General features: G+C 38.7%; 1 protein-coding gene across 2 annotated transcripts in view; it reads right to left on the reverse strand.

Annotated features, from left to right (window-relative positions):
• The window catches only part of ANO4 (anoctamin 4), a 237,195-nt gene that overhangs the window by 88,571 nt on the left and 131,907 nt on the right, over positions 1-16,717 (reverse strand). For both annotated transcript variants that reach the window (XM_033220911.1, XM_033220912.1), the window contains exon 7: positions 14,730-14,836. In XM_033220911.1, coding sequence (XP_033076802.1) covers positions 14,730-14,836 — 107 coding nt within the window. The remainder of the gene's footprint in view (positions 1-14,729; positions 14,837-16,717) is intronic.

The raw sequence follows: 16,717 nt of genomic DNA on the forward strand, positions 1-16,717 counted from the left end.
TACAACAGACAGCGTAAGTTGTTTAATTAGATGTTTTGACATAAGTGTACACTTATGAGACCATCAGTACAACCAAGATACCAAATATATCCACTGCCTCTGAAGTTTTATCGTGCCACGTTCTAATCAGCCACCTTCCCCGTGCTATCTCCAGGGCAAACACTGATCTGCTTTCTGTCACTATCAATTAGTCTGAAATTTCCAGAGTTTTAGATGAATGGAATCATATAACATTTACTCTTTTTCATCAGTCAACATAATTTGAGATTCATTCATGTTGTTGCAAATATCAGTAGCGCATTTCTTTTTATTGCTGAGTAGTATTCCATCACATGGAATAATTTATCTATTCTCCTGATGATAGACATTTGGGTCCTTTATAGTTTGGGGGTTATTACAAATTAAGCTGTTATAAACATCCATACACAAAACTTTGCATGAATATATGCTTTAACTTTCTTAGTAAATACCCAGAAGTGATTCCACTAGATCATATAGTAGATGAACATTTAACTTTCTGAAAAACTGCCACACTATTTTCTTAAGGGGTTGTACAATTTTACATTTCCATCAGCAGCATATGAGGGTTCAAGGTCCTCCACATGGTATGGTCAGTCTTTTTAATTTTAGCCACTCTCATGGGTGTGTCATGATAGCTCAGTGTTTAATTTTCATTTTTAAATGAATATTTAAAATAATCTTGTGTGCTATTTGCCATCTGCATATCTTCTCTTGTGAAATGTCTGCTCAAATCTTATGCTCAATAAGATTTTTGAATTCACTGAGTTTTGAGTGTTCTTTATGTATTCTAGAGGCAAGATGTGGATGTCCTTTACCAGCCATATTTTTTGAAAACTTTTTTCTCCTAATGTGTGGCTTCTCTTTTCATTCTCTTTTATTTTATTTTATTTTATTTATTTATGTATTTAAGTTTTGGGATACATGTGCAGAATGTGCAGGTTTGTTACATAGGTATACGTGTGCCATGGTGGTTTACTGATCCTATTGACCTGTCCTCTAACTTCCATCCCCTCACTGCCCCCACTCCCCAATAGGCCCTATTGTGTGTTGTTCCCATCCCTGTATCTCTAGGTTCTCATTGTTCAATTCCTGCTTATGAGGGCATGCAGTGTTTGGTTTTCTGTTCCTGTCTTGGTTTGCTGAGGATGATGGCTTCTAGCTTCATACATGTCCCTGCATAGGACATAATCTCATTCCTTTTTATGGGTGCATAATATTCCACAGCATATACATACCCCATTTTCTTTACCCAGTCTATCATTGATGGACATTTGAGTTGGTTCCATGACTTTGCTATTGTGAATAGTGCTGCAATAAACATAGTGTATATGTACCACATTTTCTTTATCCTGTCTATCATTGATGGGCATTTGAGTAGGTTCCGTGGCTTTGCTATCGTGAATAGTGCTGCAGTAAACATATGTGTGCATGTGTCTTTATAGTAGAATGATTTATATTCCTTTAGGTATATAACGAGTAATGGGATTGCTGGGTCAAATGGTATTTCTGGTTGTGGATACTTGAAGAATCCCCACACTGTCTTCCATAATGGTTGAAGTAATTTACACTCCCAACAACAGTGTAAAAGTGTTCCTATTTCTCCACAGCCTCACTAGCATCTATTGTTTCTTGACTTTCTCAGCATTCTGATTGGCATTAGATGGTATCTCATTATGGTTTTGATTTGCATTTCTCTAATAATCAGTGATGTTGAGCTCTTTTCATATGTTTGTTGGCCGCATGTATGTCTTCTTTTGAGAAGTCTCTGTTTATATCCTTTGCCCACTTTTTCATGGGGCTGTTTTTTCTTGTAAATTTGTTTAAGTTGCTTGTAAATTCTGGATATTTGATTTTTGCCAGATAGGCAGATTGCAAAAACTTTCTCCCACTCTGTAGCTTGCCTGTTCACTCTGATGATAGTTTCTTTGCTGTGCAGAAGCTCTTAATTAGATCGCATTTGTCAATTTTGGCTTTTTTTGCAATTGCTTTTGGCATTTTCGTTATGAAGACTTTGCCTATGTCCTGAATGGTATTGCCTAGGTTTTCTTCTAGGGTTTTTACGGTTTGGGGTTTTACATTTAAGTCTGTAATCCATCTTGAGTTAATTTTTGTATAAGACATAAGTGGTCCAGTTTCAGTTTTCTACATATGGTTAGCCCGTTTTCCCAACACCATTCATTGAATAGGAGATCCTTTCCCCATTGCTTGTTTTTATTACTTTTGTTGAAGATCAGATGGTTGTAGATATGCGGTGTTATTTCTGAGGTCTCTGTTCTGTTCCATTGGTCTATGTGCCTGTTTTGGTACCATTATCATGCTCTTTTGGTTACTGTAGCCTTGTAGTATAGTTTGAAGTCAGGTAGCGTGATGCCACCAGCTTTGTTCTTTTTGGTTACGATTGTCTTGGCTGTATGGGGTCTTCTTTTATGCCATATGAAATTTAAAGTAGCTTTTTCTAATTATGTGAAGGATGTCAATGGTAGTTTGCTGGGAATAGCGCTGAATCTATAAATTACTTTGGGAAGTATGAACATTTTTACAATATTGATTTTTCCTGTCCATGAAGATGGAATGTTTTTCCATTTGTTTGTGTCCTCTCTGATTTCCCTGAGCAGTGGTTTGTAGTTCTCCTTGAAGAGGCCTTTCACATCCCTTGTTAGCTGTATTCCTAGGTATTTTATTCTCTTTGCAGTGATTGTGAATGGGAATTCATTCATGATTTGGGTCTCTGCTTGTCTACTGTTGATGTAAAGGAATGCCTGTGATTTTTTTCACATTGATTTTGTATCCTGAGACTTTGCTGAAGTTGCTTGTCAGCTTAAGGACATTTTTGGCTGAAATCATGGGGTTTTCTGTATATACAATCATGTGATCTGCAAACAGAGACAGTTTGATTTCCTCTCTTCCTATTTGAATACCTTTTATTTCTTTCTCTTGCCTGATTGTCCTGGCCAGAACGTTCAATACTATGATGAGTAAGAGTGGTGAGAGAGGGTATCCTTGTCTTGTACTGGTTTTCAAAGGGAATGCTTCCAGCTTTTGCCTGTTCAATATACTATTGGCTGTGGGTTTGTCATAAATAGTTTTTATTATTTTGAGATATGTTCAATCAACACCTAGTTTATTGGGAGTTTTTAACATGAAGGGATGTTGAATTTTTATTGAAGGCCTTTTCTGCATCTATTGAGATAATCATGTGGTTTTTGTGTTTGGTTCTCTTTATGTGAGGGATTACATTTATTGATTTATGTATGTTGAACCAGCCTTGCATCCCAGGTATGAAGCTGACTTGATCGTGGTGGATAAGCTTTTTGATGTGCTGCTGGATTCGGTTTGCCAGTATTTTACTGAGGATTTTCGCATTGATATTCATCAGGGATTTTGGCCTGAAATTTTCTATTTTTTGTTGTGTCTCTGCCAGGTTTTGGTATCAGGATGATCTGCCCTCATAAAATGAATTAGGGAGGAGTCCCTCTTTTTCTATTATTTGGGATAGTTTCAGAAGGAATGGTACCAGCTTCTTTTTGTACCTCTGATAGAATTCCGCTGTGAATCCATCTGGTCCTGGGCTATTTTTGGTCGGTAGGCTATTAATTACTGCCTCAATTTCAGAACTTATTTTTGGTCTATTCAGGGATTCAACTTCTTCCTGGTTGAGTCTTTGGGGGGTGTATGTGTCCAGGAATTTATCCATTTCTTCTGGATTTTCTAGTTTATTTGCATAGAGGTGTTGGTAGTTTGTATTTCTGTGAGGTCAGTTTTGATCTCCCCTTTATCATTTTTTATGGGATTCTTCTCTCTTTTCTTCCTTATTAGTCTAGCCGGCAGTATTTGTTATTTTTTTCAAAAAAACCAGTTCCTGGTTTTGGAGGGTTTGTCTCTATCTCCTTCAATTCTGTTCTGATCTTAGTTGTTTCTTGTCTTCTGCTAGCTTTTGGAGTAGTTTGCTCTTGCCTCTTCAGCCCTTTTAACTGTGATGTTAGTGTATCAGTTTGAGATCTTTCTAGCTTTCTGATGTGGGCAATTTACTGCTATAAATTTCCCTCTTAATACTGCTTTAGTTGTGTCCCAGAGATTCCAGTATGTTGTCTCTTTGTTCTCATTGGTTTCAAAGAACTTCTTTATTTCTGCCTTAATTTCATTATTTACCCAGGAGTCATTTAGGAGAGAACTATTCAATTTCCATGTAATTGTGTGGTTTTAAATGAGTTTCTTAATCCTGAGTTCTAATTTGATTGCACTGTAGTCTGAGAGACTGTTTGTTATGATTTCAGTTTTTTTGCATTTGCTGAGGAGTGTTTTACTTCCAATTATGTGGTCAATTTTAGAATAAGTGCCATGTAGCACTGAGAATGTATATTATATTGATTTAGGGTGGAGAGTTCTGTAGATGTCTATTAGGTCCACTTGATCCAGAGCTGAGTTCAAGTCCTGAATATCCTTGTTAATTTTCTGCCTTGTTGATCTGTCTAATATTGACAGTGGAGTGTTAAAGTCTCCCACTATTATTGCATGGGAGTCTGAGTCTCTTTGTAGGTCTCTAAGAACTTGTTTTATGAATCTGGGTGCTCCTGTATTGGGTGCATATAAGTTTAGAATAGTTAACTCATTTTTGTTTTGTTTTGTTTTGAGATACAGACTTGCTCTTTCGCCAGGGTGGAGTTCAGTGGCATGATCTAGGCTCACTGCAATCTCCGTCTCCCGGGTTCAAGCAATTCTCCTGCTTCAGTCTCCTGAGTAGCTGGGATTACAGGCACATGCCACCATGCCCAGCTAATTTTTGTATTTTTAGTAGAGATGGGGTTTCACCATGTTGGCCAGGATGGTCTTGATTTCCTGACCTCATGATTCACCTGCCTCGTCCTCCCAAAGTGCTGGGATTATAGGTGTGAGCCACTGTGCACAGCCAATAGTTAGTTCTTCTTGTTGAATTGCTCTGTTTACCATTATTTAATGATCTTCTTTGTCTTTTTTGAACTTCATTGGTTTAAAGTCTGTTTTGTCAGAGATGAGGTTTGCAACCCCTGCTTTTTTTTTTTTTTTTTTTTGCTTTCCATTTGCTTGGTAAAATTTCCTCCATCCTTTATTTTGAGCCTATGTGGGTCTTTGCACTTGAGATGGTGCTCCTGAATACAGCACACCAAAGGGTCTTGACTCTATCCAATTTTCCAGTTTGCGTCTTTTAATTGGGGCATTTTGCCCATTTACATTTAAGCTTAGTATTGTTATGTGTGAACTCGATCCTGTCATCATGACGCTATCTGGTTATTTTGCACACTAGTTGATGCAGTTTCTTCATAGTGTCATTGGTCTCTACATTTTGGTGTATTTTTGCAGTGGCTAGTACCAGTTTTTCCTTTGCATATTTAGTGCTTCTTTCAGGAGTTCTTGCAAGGCCAGCGTGGGGGTAACAAATCCCTCAGCATTTGCTTTTCTGGAAAGGATTTTATTTCTCCTTCACTTATGACACTTAGTTTGGCTGGATATAAAATTCTGGGTTGAAAATTATTTTCTTTAAGAATGTTGAATACTGGCCCCCAATCTCTTCTGGCCTGTAGAGTTTCTGCTGAGACGTCCATTGTTAGTCTGATGGGCTTTTCTTTGTAGGTGACCTGACCTTTCTCTCTGGCTGCGCTTAACATGTTTTACTTAATTTTGGCCTTGGAAAATCTGATGATTATGTTTCTTGGGGTTGATCTTGTGGAGTACCTTAGTGGTGTTCTCCGTATTTCCTGGATTTGCATGTTGGCCTGTTAGGTTAGGGAAGTTCTCCTGGATAATATCCTGAAGTTTGTTTTCCAGTTTGTTTCCATTCTTCACGTCTGCTTCAGGTGGTACTCCAGTTAATTGCAGGTTCGGTCTTTTTATGAAGTCCCATATTTCTTGGAGGTTTTGTTTGTTGCTTTTTATTCTTTTTTCTCTAATCTTGTCTGCATGCTTTATTTCAGTGAGGTGGTCTTCAAACTCTGATATCCTTTCTTCCTCTTGGTCAGTTCAGCCATTGATACTTGCGTATGCTTCACAAAGTTCTTGTACTGTGTTTTTCAGCTCCATCAGTTCATTTATGTTCCTCTCTAAACTCTCTCTAGTTAGCAGTTCCTGTAAACTTTTTTCAAGGTTCTTAGCTTCTTTGCATTGGGTTAGAACATGCTCCTTTAGCTCAGTGGAGTTTTTTATTACCCATGTTCTGAAGCCTACTTCTGTCAGTTTGTCCATCTCATCTTCCATCCAGTTCTGTGCCCTTGCCAGAGAGTTGTTCCAATCACTTGGAGGGGAAGAGGAACTCTGTCCTTTTGGGTTTTCAGCATATTTTCATTGATTCTTTCTCATCTTTGTAAGTTTGTCTAGTTTTGATCTTGGAGGCTGCTGACTATTGAATGGAGTTTTTGTGAGGACTTCTTTTGTTATTGGTGCTGTTGCTGTTGCTTTCTGTTTGTTTTTCTTTCACTGGTCAGGTCCCTCCTCTGTAGGGCTGCTGTGGTTTGCCAGGGGTTCACTTTGGGCCCTATTTATCTGGTCCACTCCTGCACCTGGAGATGTCACTCAAGGAGGCTGGAGAACAGCAAAGATGGGTGCCTGCTCCTTCTTCTGGGATCTCTGACCTGGAGGGGCTCCAACCTGATGCCAGTAGGATCACTCCTGTACAGGGTGTCTGACAACTCTGTTGGAAGGTCTCACCCATTTTGGTGGCAAGGGAAATGGGACCCATTTAACGAAGCATTTTGACTGTCCCTTGGTGGAGGCAGTGTGCCTTGCTGGGGGGCAATCTGGGCTAAGTCTGCTGGTCTGCAGAGACTGTGGCCATTCCTCTTGCTAGGGGCTCAGGCCCAGGGAGATCCAGGTTCTGTCCCTGAGCCTCTGGCTGGAAATGTTGGAGTTCCTGTAGGGAAGCCCCACCATACATGAAGTGAGGAAGGATATGTCAGGGTCAGGCCTGAAGAGGCACTCTGGTTGCAGTCTGCCACACCCAGTGTGTTGGGCTGTGGCAGACCACTCTTGGGGACCAAGCCATCCAGCCTACCTGGCTCTAGCAGGGGAAAAGCATGGCCTGGAGCTACAGAGATGGATGCCACCCTTTCCCCACACAGACAGCTTAGCTTATTAGGTAGTTATGAGTCCCAGTGCTGGCTGCTGCCCCTCCCCCAAGGAGCTCAAATGGCTTAGGCAGCAGGCAGCAGCAGCTGTGGTGCTGGTCACCCCTCCTTGCAGGAGCTCCCCAGGGTTAGGCAGATTCCAGCTGAGAGGTTGTTGAGAATCTCTGTGCGGCTCCAGGGTTGGCATTCTAGGTCCCAGTGGCGTGGGTTCCTGAGTGGTATCTTCCAATTCATGGGTTGCACAGTTCCATGGAATAAAGCACAGTTTCCCCCGCTGAGTAGCACACTCACTCACTGCCTCCCTTGGCTGGGGGATGGGGGCTCCCCTGCCCCGTGTGGCTCTCAGGTGGGCCGCTGCACCTTCCTTCCACTCTGTGGATCAAGTTCAGCCACCTAGTCAGCTCTGATGAGAGAACCTGGATACCATGGTTGCCAATGAAGGATTCACACACTAATGATGGTTCTTTTTGATAGAAACCTCTGATCAGTTCTGTTTCTAGTCAGCCATCTTGGCCCCACCCTTCTTTTCATTCTCTTGAAAACATCATTTGAAAAGGGAAGTTTTAATTTTGAAGTCGAGGTTATCCATTTTCTTCTTCTTTTATGAATTGTGCTTTTACTATCATATTTAAGAAATCCTTGACTAACCCAAGATAACAAAGATTTTCTATTTACCCCTGGAATTTTTATGGTTTTAAATTTTACACTTTGAACTATAATCCATTTGAGTTAACTTTTTTATATGAGTTTTCCCAAATTCATTTTTTGCACATGGGTTTGAATTGTTTCCGTATCACATGTTGAAAAGTCAATTCTTTACCCACTGAATTGACTTTGACCCTTTGTCTCAAGTCAAAGACTTGACTTTTTGTTCTTTTTCAGAGTTGTTTTGGCTATTCTAGGTCCTTTTACGTTCCTATAAATTTTTTAATTCATTTGTCAATTTTCACATATGCACACATAAAACACCCTCTGGGAGTTTGACTGGATTGCACTGAATCTATAGATCAATTTGTTAAGACTGACGTCTTAACAATATTGAGTCTTCTGACTAATAAACATGGTATATCTTTCCATTTATTAGCTCTTCTTAAATTTATCTCAGCAATGTTTTGTAGTTTTCAGTGTATAATTCTTATGTATCTTTTGTTTGATTTATCCTTAAGTATTTAGTATTTCATATTTGGGGGCTAATTATAAGTGATTTGGTTTTTAAAATCTCAGTTTCTCACTGTTTGTTGCAGATTGACAGATATACAATTGAGTTTTTATATCAATCTCATTTTTTGCACCCTAGCTACATTCACTTATTAGTTCCTTTTTATGGATTCCATTGTGAGTTTCTTTATAGACGATCATGTCATCTGATTATAAGGACTTTTTTTTTTTTTTTGAGACAGAGTCTTGCTCTGTCACCCAGGTTGGAGTGCAGTGACCGGATCTCAGCTCACTGCAAGCTCCGCCTCCCGGGTTTACGCCATGCTCCTGCCTCAGCCTCCCGAGTAGCTGGGATTACAGGCACCCGCCACCTCGCCCGGCTAGTTTTTTGTATTTTTTAGTAGAGACGGGGTTTCACCGTGTAGGTCAGGATGGTCTTGCTCTCCTGACCTTGTGATCCACCCATCTCGGCCTCCCAAAGTGATAAGGACAGTTTTAACTGTTTTTATATTATTCCACCAGATAGTAAAATGAATACAAGTGGTAAGTGCAGACACACTTGTGCCATTCATTATCTTAGGAGGAAAACATTCAGTCTTTTATCATTAAGTATAATGGTTTTAACTATAAGTATTTCATAGATATATTTTATGAGGTTGAGGAAGATAATTTCTATTAGTAGTTTGCTGAGTTTTTATCTGTAATGGATGTTGAACTTTGTGAAATGCTTTTCCCATGTTCGTAAACATGATCATATGGTTTTTATCTTTTAGTTTGCTACTATGGTGAATTATATTGATTGATTTTCATATACTAAGCCAACCTTGTAGTCCAGGATAAATCCTACTTGGTCATGATGTATTATCCTTGTTATACATTATTAAACTTTATTTGCTAAATTTTCTTTATGTTTCCAGGAGGAAAGACTTTTCTGAGTATTCTCCTCATTGCTCTGTGAATTATGAGGTGTTCCAGTCTTACCAGAAATTCTTTTGGATGATTCTTTCTCTGGCCTTGGGTATTCTCCTGACATGTATGCATTGGTCAGCACTTGTTGAATACTTGAGGGAGACCTCTGCAGATCTTCGAGGTTCGAGCTCTGTGCAGTTCTTTGCTTTCTGGTACTTCTTTCTGTGAACTCCAGCTGCCTTTGTTTCCCAACTTCTAGCAACAACTTCTCAACTTAGAGTCTTTCAGGTCCTTCCTACATTCTTGCTTTTCATGGTGCTGTCTAGAAACTATGTCAAGGTGGTAAGATGGGGTCCAGCAGGGCTCATTTCATTTGTTTTCTGTCTCTCAGAGATCCTTGTTTTGGGTCGCCCAAATATTCGGTATCTTGAAAATAGTTGTTTCATACATTTTGTCTGTTTTTTCTTTTGTGATTGTTTCCCATGGGAGAGTCAATCTTGTGCCTGTCGCTCCATCTTGGCCAGAAGTGGAAGTTTAACGTGTTGATCTTTAAAGCTCCTTTCAGATCAAGAATTATGCTGCTTCCTAAAATACACCTCAAAGAAGATGATCATAATGATGTTTCTCAAGTGGCTTGAGAGGAATGCTACCCATGCTTTAGATCCTTACCAGAATCTAGAGGTTTAGCCTAACTGGAAAATGGCACATGCACTGATTCACTTTTCATTGATGGAGGATCAATCAATATGTGGATGATTTTCATTATAATAACACATTAATATGTTTTAAGATGCTTGACATTAATACTAAATATCCAAGAAAAGCATTTGAAATACAAATATCACAAGGCCTTATAGTTTGTCTAATGCATCAGAGGCCCCAATAAATACCTTTGTAATGAATGATTACATAGAAAGCTTTGATTCTCTGGAGTCTCTATTGAGAATTCCACATATCTCATTAATAACTTTCAAACATCCCAGATATTAGAAAAAATAGGATTCACAGGGACCTAATAAGAGACTCGCATGATAACTTTTTTTTTTTTTTTTTTTTTGAGATAGAATCTCACTCTTGCCCAGGCCGGGGTGCAGCGGTACGATCTTGGCTCACTGCAACCTCTGCCTCCAGGGTTCAAGCAATTCTCATGCCTCAGCTTCCCAAGTAGCTGGGATTATAGGTGCATGCCACCATGCTCAGCTAGTTTTTGTATTTTTAGTAGAGAGGAGTTTTACCATGTTGGTCAGGCTGATCTCGAACTCCTGACCTCAAGTGATCCACCTGCCTTGGCCTCCCAAAGTGCTGGGATTACAGGCAGAAGCCAACATGCCTGGCCTCGGATGATAACTTTTATAAGTTTATCATAATTTATCAAAGTCCTGCAAAGTGAGAAAGTAGCAATATTTGAAGTATTTTTCACTTTACTAATTTCTCCTCTAAGCACCAAATTCAAAAATATGAATCAATTTCAAGATTTATTGTAGGCACCCATATTGTTAAATAAATCTTTGTTGAGCTATTATATTGCTCTATTTTGAAAGTGGGTTTTACCAGGTTTGATTTTTACAGTTGTAATAAATTCAGAGTGAAGTTGAAAAACTTATATAGTGGCAGTTTACATTCCACTAAAATATCCTTATGAATCATGTTTACAAATCAGTATTTTCACGTTATTTCGAATCGATGTTGGCTCGTGCAAGATGACACTTTCAGAAAGAGTTTCAGGCAAAAAATAATACTGGATAAACATTAGTTCCATCAAGAAATTAAAATTTCTTGTAACATGTTGTTTCTTTTATTTACAAAACCAAAGATGACAATGAAATATTGAATCTACAGACCATTTGTAGCTTTACTCCATGTTTTTCAGCATAATGCTTGGTTGTGGGTTAATAACTTACTTTCTGATTGGTTATTTCTAATTAGATATGATTCCAGTTCATCATTACCAATTTTCTTTTATTCTTTCTTTTCTTTTTCTTTGTTGTGGCAGACTCCCACTCTGTTGCCCAGGCTGGAGTGCAGTGGCACAGTCTCAGCTTACTGCAGCCTTGACCTCCCAGGCTCAAGTTATCCCCCATCTCAGTCTCCTGATAGCTGGGACTACAGGTACTCACCACCACACCTGGGTAATTTTTTGTATTTTTTGTAGAGAGGATTATGCTCAGGCTGGTTTCAGACTCTTGGCTCAAGAAATCCTCCTGCCTCAGCCTCCCAAATTTCTGGGATTCCAGGTGTGAGCCAGTGGGCCTGGCCTATTACCAATTTTCAAAACACGGAGGTCTTTGAACAGAAAACTCCTTATTTCATCAAATGAAAGAAACTTTTATAAAGACCATTTCTGACTAGCAAAATACTACACTTCCTGTGCTTCTTCAGAACATTTAAAAATCACTGTCTCTGTCCTTCTTTTGCTTATAAAAGCAGCACACATTTTGATATGCAAAATTAGGCACAATTTCCATTCAGCATAACTTTATTGAACTCCTACTATATGTCAGGCACTGTGCTAGGCAGTGATGATATAAAGATAAATAAGGTAGCTTATTTACAGTTAAGGATCTTGTTATCTAGATGAGCAGCATTCAGCTGCAGATTCTCAATACACTAGTGTCTTATAAAGAGTCATTTTGGGAGGCCAAGGCAGGCAGATCACGAGATCAGGAGTTCGAGTCTGGCCAACATAATGAAATCCCATCTCAACTAAAAATAACAAAAATCAGCTGGGTGTGGTGGCAGGCACCTGTAATCCCAGCTACTCGGGAGGCTAAGGCAGGAGAATCACCTGAACCTGGGAGGCAGAGGTTGCAGTGAGCCGAGATCCCACCATTGCGCTCCAGCCTGGGTGACAGTGCGAGACTCCATCTCAAAAAAAAAAAAAAAAAAGTCATGAGGTGTATTGCAAATAATACCATTATTAGTGAAGATGCCATTTGGAGTTATTTGCATTTTATGAAATGATTCAGAACAGCTACTGCAATAATAACTTCACTTTCACTCACTTACTTTCTAGTATGCTTATGGCACGATGTTAACTGAAAAAAGTACGATAAAAAGGATGCATAGCACATCCTAAGTTTGTTTCTAAAAACTGTATGAATGAATAAGAAATTAAGATAAAAAAGTAACCAAGGTAACATTTAAATTATTCAGTATGCAAATGTTATGAGTGGTTCTCTTTATGTGGTAGATTTTCATGTCATTGAATGTAATTCAAGACAACAAAAGAAGAGTTGTATATGACTAACTATCAAACAGACTCCAAAAATAGTTGCCACAGGAATTCAGAAGAGGGAAGAATTCATTCAAGTTGGAATGGTCACGGAAGACTTTACTGAAAGTTTAACTACAATTCATCAAAGTGAAGAAAGACCTAAATCAGGTTTGACTTCACCATACCCCCGTACATTGACTCTCACAAAACATAATATTCCATTTGTAATCAGATCTGGACTAGGAAGCTATCTATTTCTCCATGTTATATTTTAACGTATGCAGCTTGCGATCAAAGTAGGCGGGTTTTTTTTTTTTTTTTTTTGGCAGTTTCATTATGCTGGTGACTCACACCGAGCTTGCATTCAGCTCAACTCCCAAATCTGTTCCTCTTATGATGTTGAGCAACATTTCTCCCACAGTGTACCAAGGTAGTTTTGCTAAATTTGACTGTAAGACTTTACATTAAAAATTATTTTTAAAATTTTTTAGTTATATTAATGTAATATTCTATGTACTTCCTTTTCTATTCAAACAAATGTAAATGAATAAAATAAAAATTTGAAAAAATCTCAAATCTCATTAATTACCAAATGTATGTTTAAATAACATTTTCATTGAATTAGTAAATATTTTTTAAAAGATTGAAAGAAAAAGAAAATACACATTAGAAATGGTCAATGCAAAATTATTAAATGTCACCTTGCTGGATTTGGCTGAGTGCCAGCTACTGAGTCTTGTCATTTAATGCAATTTTCTAGTTTCACCCTACCTGAAAGCTTGATAAACAGGTAATCTGGGCTATGCACCAGATATTAACTTATTTCCCCTCAGCTCCAAATGCAACTTCATTGCCTGCTTTGCAATAATGGAGCTGGACCTTGTAACTATTTCTCCTTTAACAGCTGATTCAACGTTAAGCTTTGCCAGCAGAAGGCACTGGGAGGGACACTGGAGGAGGAAGGGGTTTCTCTTCCTGATACCAGTATGATACCTCAGCAGGCTTCTGCAGCACATACTTCTATAGTACCCAGCTCCTGCAGTGTGTGGTGGCTGGAAACACACGGTACTCCCCAAAGGCAGATTTCCAGTATTCTCTCGGGGGGCTTCACAGAGTAGTGCTGCTGATGTAGCAACTCCCAAAGAATGACTTCCCTGGAGCCACTCCAGGCAGCTTCCCCCAGTACTCCAGAGGGCAGATTTCTAGAGCCCCCAGCAAACTGCACTGCCATGGCTGTACCTCTTCCAGCAGGATCTGCAGCTTAGCACTGTAGGAGGGAGTCTTCTCAGGGGTGGTAGCTGCTCCTAATATCTGCTACTTCTCTATTCTTTAGAGTTATTCTTACCCTTGACTAGCCAACCCTCCATTATTCGAATCCCCTGTAATAGTTAATTACTTATATATTATAATTATATAATTATTATATAATTATATAATTATATAGTTATATATAGTTAATATATAACTATATATTAGTTATAGTTAATTACTTATATAATTATAATTGTATAACTTTCTCTGTTCAATTTACTTGTGCTTTTGTCTCCTGATTAGACCCTGACTGATATAGGTCATTATTAAAACTATTGATAAAAAACTTGCTAGAAAAAGAGATAAAAACAAAGCCACCCAACCCTTCTTGATATATAATAATCTGTTTAACAAGGCAGGAAATGTATAATATAATATGGACACATTCTCACAAAAATGTCTAAAATATATATGGTGGAGTCTATTTAACGGAGGAGATGACTGAAGAAGTTGCTTATGTGGGACAGCTCATCTCCATGCTTACAGCTCCCTCTGCATGGAAAACCCTACCCCTCCATCTTCCCACACTGGTTCCCCAGCATTCAGGTCTCAGTTCAAATTTCAGCTTCTCAGTGATGCTTGCCCTCATCATCAAATCTCAGCTTGAACTAACTCCTACCTTTTGCCAGCCTATTTCTGTATCATCATCCAGTTTAATTTCTTTATGTTAGCTATTGTATTTACTTATTTGTTTATTGTCTGCTTTTAATTTCTTGAACACAAGCTCCAGAACAGAACTACGCTTATCTCCCCAACATCTAGTTCAGTGCCTGGCACACAACATTTTCTAAAATGAGAGAATTTCTCCATGATCCTAGACAAATGAGATGACATGCTATTTAAAGAAGGTATTTAAGGATGCGATGAAGATTTTACACTGTGAATTATTCATCAAAGGATTAGTTAGGGGTTTTATAAGTGACAAGCATTGCTAGAATTGATACAAGCTTAATAAAACCAAGGGAAAAAGTCTGTAATTCCCAAATGCCAAATGTAGTTTGTTATACTAACATACTACTTACCAATCTTATTTTTTCCTTCTTCATATTTTATTCTTTGTAAAATGTGATGCACGATTCTACTTCTTGTGGCATTGTTGAAGAACGTTTCCTTGTTGTGTATGATGAAGCTGCACACATATATTAAAAACACAAGTTGAGAATTAACTGGAGGTGATGGATCTAATTTTTGTTATAATTTGGTGTTTCTCAGATGCGGATGTCTTCAATCAGTCATAGACAGGGTGTGTCTGGAACAGCCTGAGGGAGCCAGAGATCATACCAGGAGAGTAGGCTCACAGGTATGAGTAGTTTTGGTTTTCGGCATGAACATCATTCATGTCAGGAAGGAGCTGGAGCTAAACAAAATTAAGAAACCTAAAAATAAACTAATAGCACATCTGGGTCTTGTATCTTGTTTTCCTCAGTAAGGTCATTATATAAATTCAACTAAAAATTCATTTTGTTTTTCTCTCCTCTTCTCTTCTACCTTAGCCTCGCCCATGGCATAATCAATGAATTTTCAGAAATTTTAAGATATAAAACTGGCTTGGGTGGTGGATATAGGAGTTAGGTAATGAGTTGTGGTCTGGCTCACAGGTGAGGTGAGAGGCCAGCCTCTGGAAATCACCTCTATCCTTACCTTTTCCATGTTCTTTCGTGAATGGGATCTTTCCTCTAAAGCACACACTTAAGATTGATTTGTCTCCCAGCAACTGCCCCAGCCAGTCTACTTTGTCAAGGGTGCATGTGCAGGTATGTGTGTGATGTGTGTGTGTGCATGTGTGTGTGTGCACACACACATACATACACAGCTTTCCAGTAGGTGCTTGTACCTTACTAAGAGGTTTTCTAGGTAGCAGAGCTTCCAGAGCTACATAATCCAGCATGAAATTGCCATGTCTCCCCTTGTTAGGATTGCAAAAAATGGTAGAGTATTAGAGATACTGTATCTATGACTCCTTCATAAATTACAAAGTTTATCAACTCAGCAAACTCCTTGGGCACTTCCTATAAGCTGGACATCATGCAAAGGCATATAAATGTAGGCATTATCCCCAACATTCAGCTCAGAAGTCACCTCCTCCAAAGAGTCTCCCCACCCCTCCAACTGCACTTCTGTCCCCCAAAGCATTCAGTTACTCCTTCCTTTGTGCTATTCTTTATTTTGCAAGCACATCAATTTACTGATCATTCTATATTGTATTTTATTTGTTTTCATTTGTTCATCAAATGTTTACTGAGGACACTCCCTTAAGGTACTAATTATACAATGGTCAACAAAACAAATAAAATCCTTGTCCTTGAGAAGGTTACAGTCTAGTGGGGAAGTGAGAACATCAAGGAAATGAACATGAGTGTATGGCAGAGAAAGGCAAGGTCAACCTCCTTCTGCATGCCTTTCCTACCACATAAGACCATGAGCTCACTCAGGACAAAAGCCTGAATCATAACTTCTGTAGCCCAGGGATCCAGTGAGTGGCTGATACACAGGTATGTGAGGGTCATGGTAATTTATGATGGGGAATTTGCTATTAAATGTTTTTCTTCAAGGAGATGAATTCTCAGGAGTTGTTCAAATAATAAGAGGAAGAGAAAAAATTGGCCTCGAGAAAGACTGGTCCAAGCATGGGGTTTCGTTAGGCAACAGGGCTGGAAATGTGACTCTGGGATAACAGATAAAGGAGAGAAAGGCCAGGGAATATAGAGACAAAAAGTAAATCACGAGAACTGATTTATTGAAGTATTTTTCTTTCACTTTTACTTCTCTTGGATTCTCTTACTGAATACTGCTCTTGGAGAAAGGTAATTTGTCTTGGTGGATGAGTGATAAACGCTGTGTGGGTAAATGAGGATGCTGCAGCATTTATCTGATATTTATCTCTCAGGTTTTCTGAAAACATTTCATAGCATCAAAGAGGAAGAGGAGAAAAGCAAGAGGCTCATTGAATGTGTTTCTTTGTATTTTATCCTCCTCTGCTTTTTCACCTGATTTGAGACAGGCCATTACA

Source organism: Trachypithecus francoisi, unplaced genomic scaffold, assembly GCF_009764315.1.
Source record: "Trachypithecus francoisi isolate TF-2019V2 unplaced genomic scaffold, Tfra_2.0 Lachesis_group11, whole genome shotgun sequence".
Taxonomy (NCBI): domain Eukaryota; kingdom Metazoa; phylum Chordata; class Mammalia; order Primates; family Cercopithecidae; genus Trachypithecus; species Trachypithecus francoisi.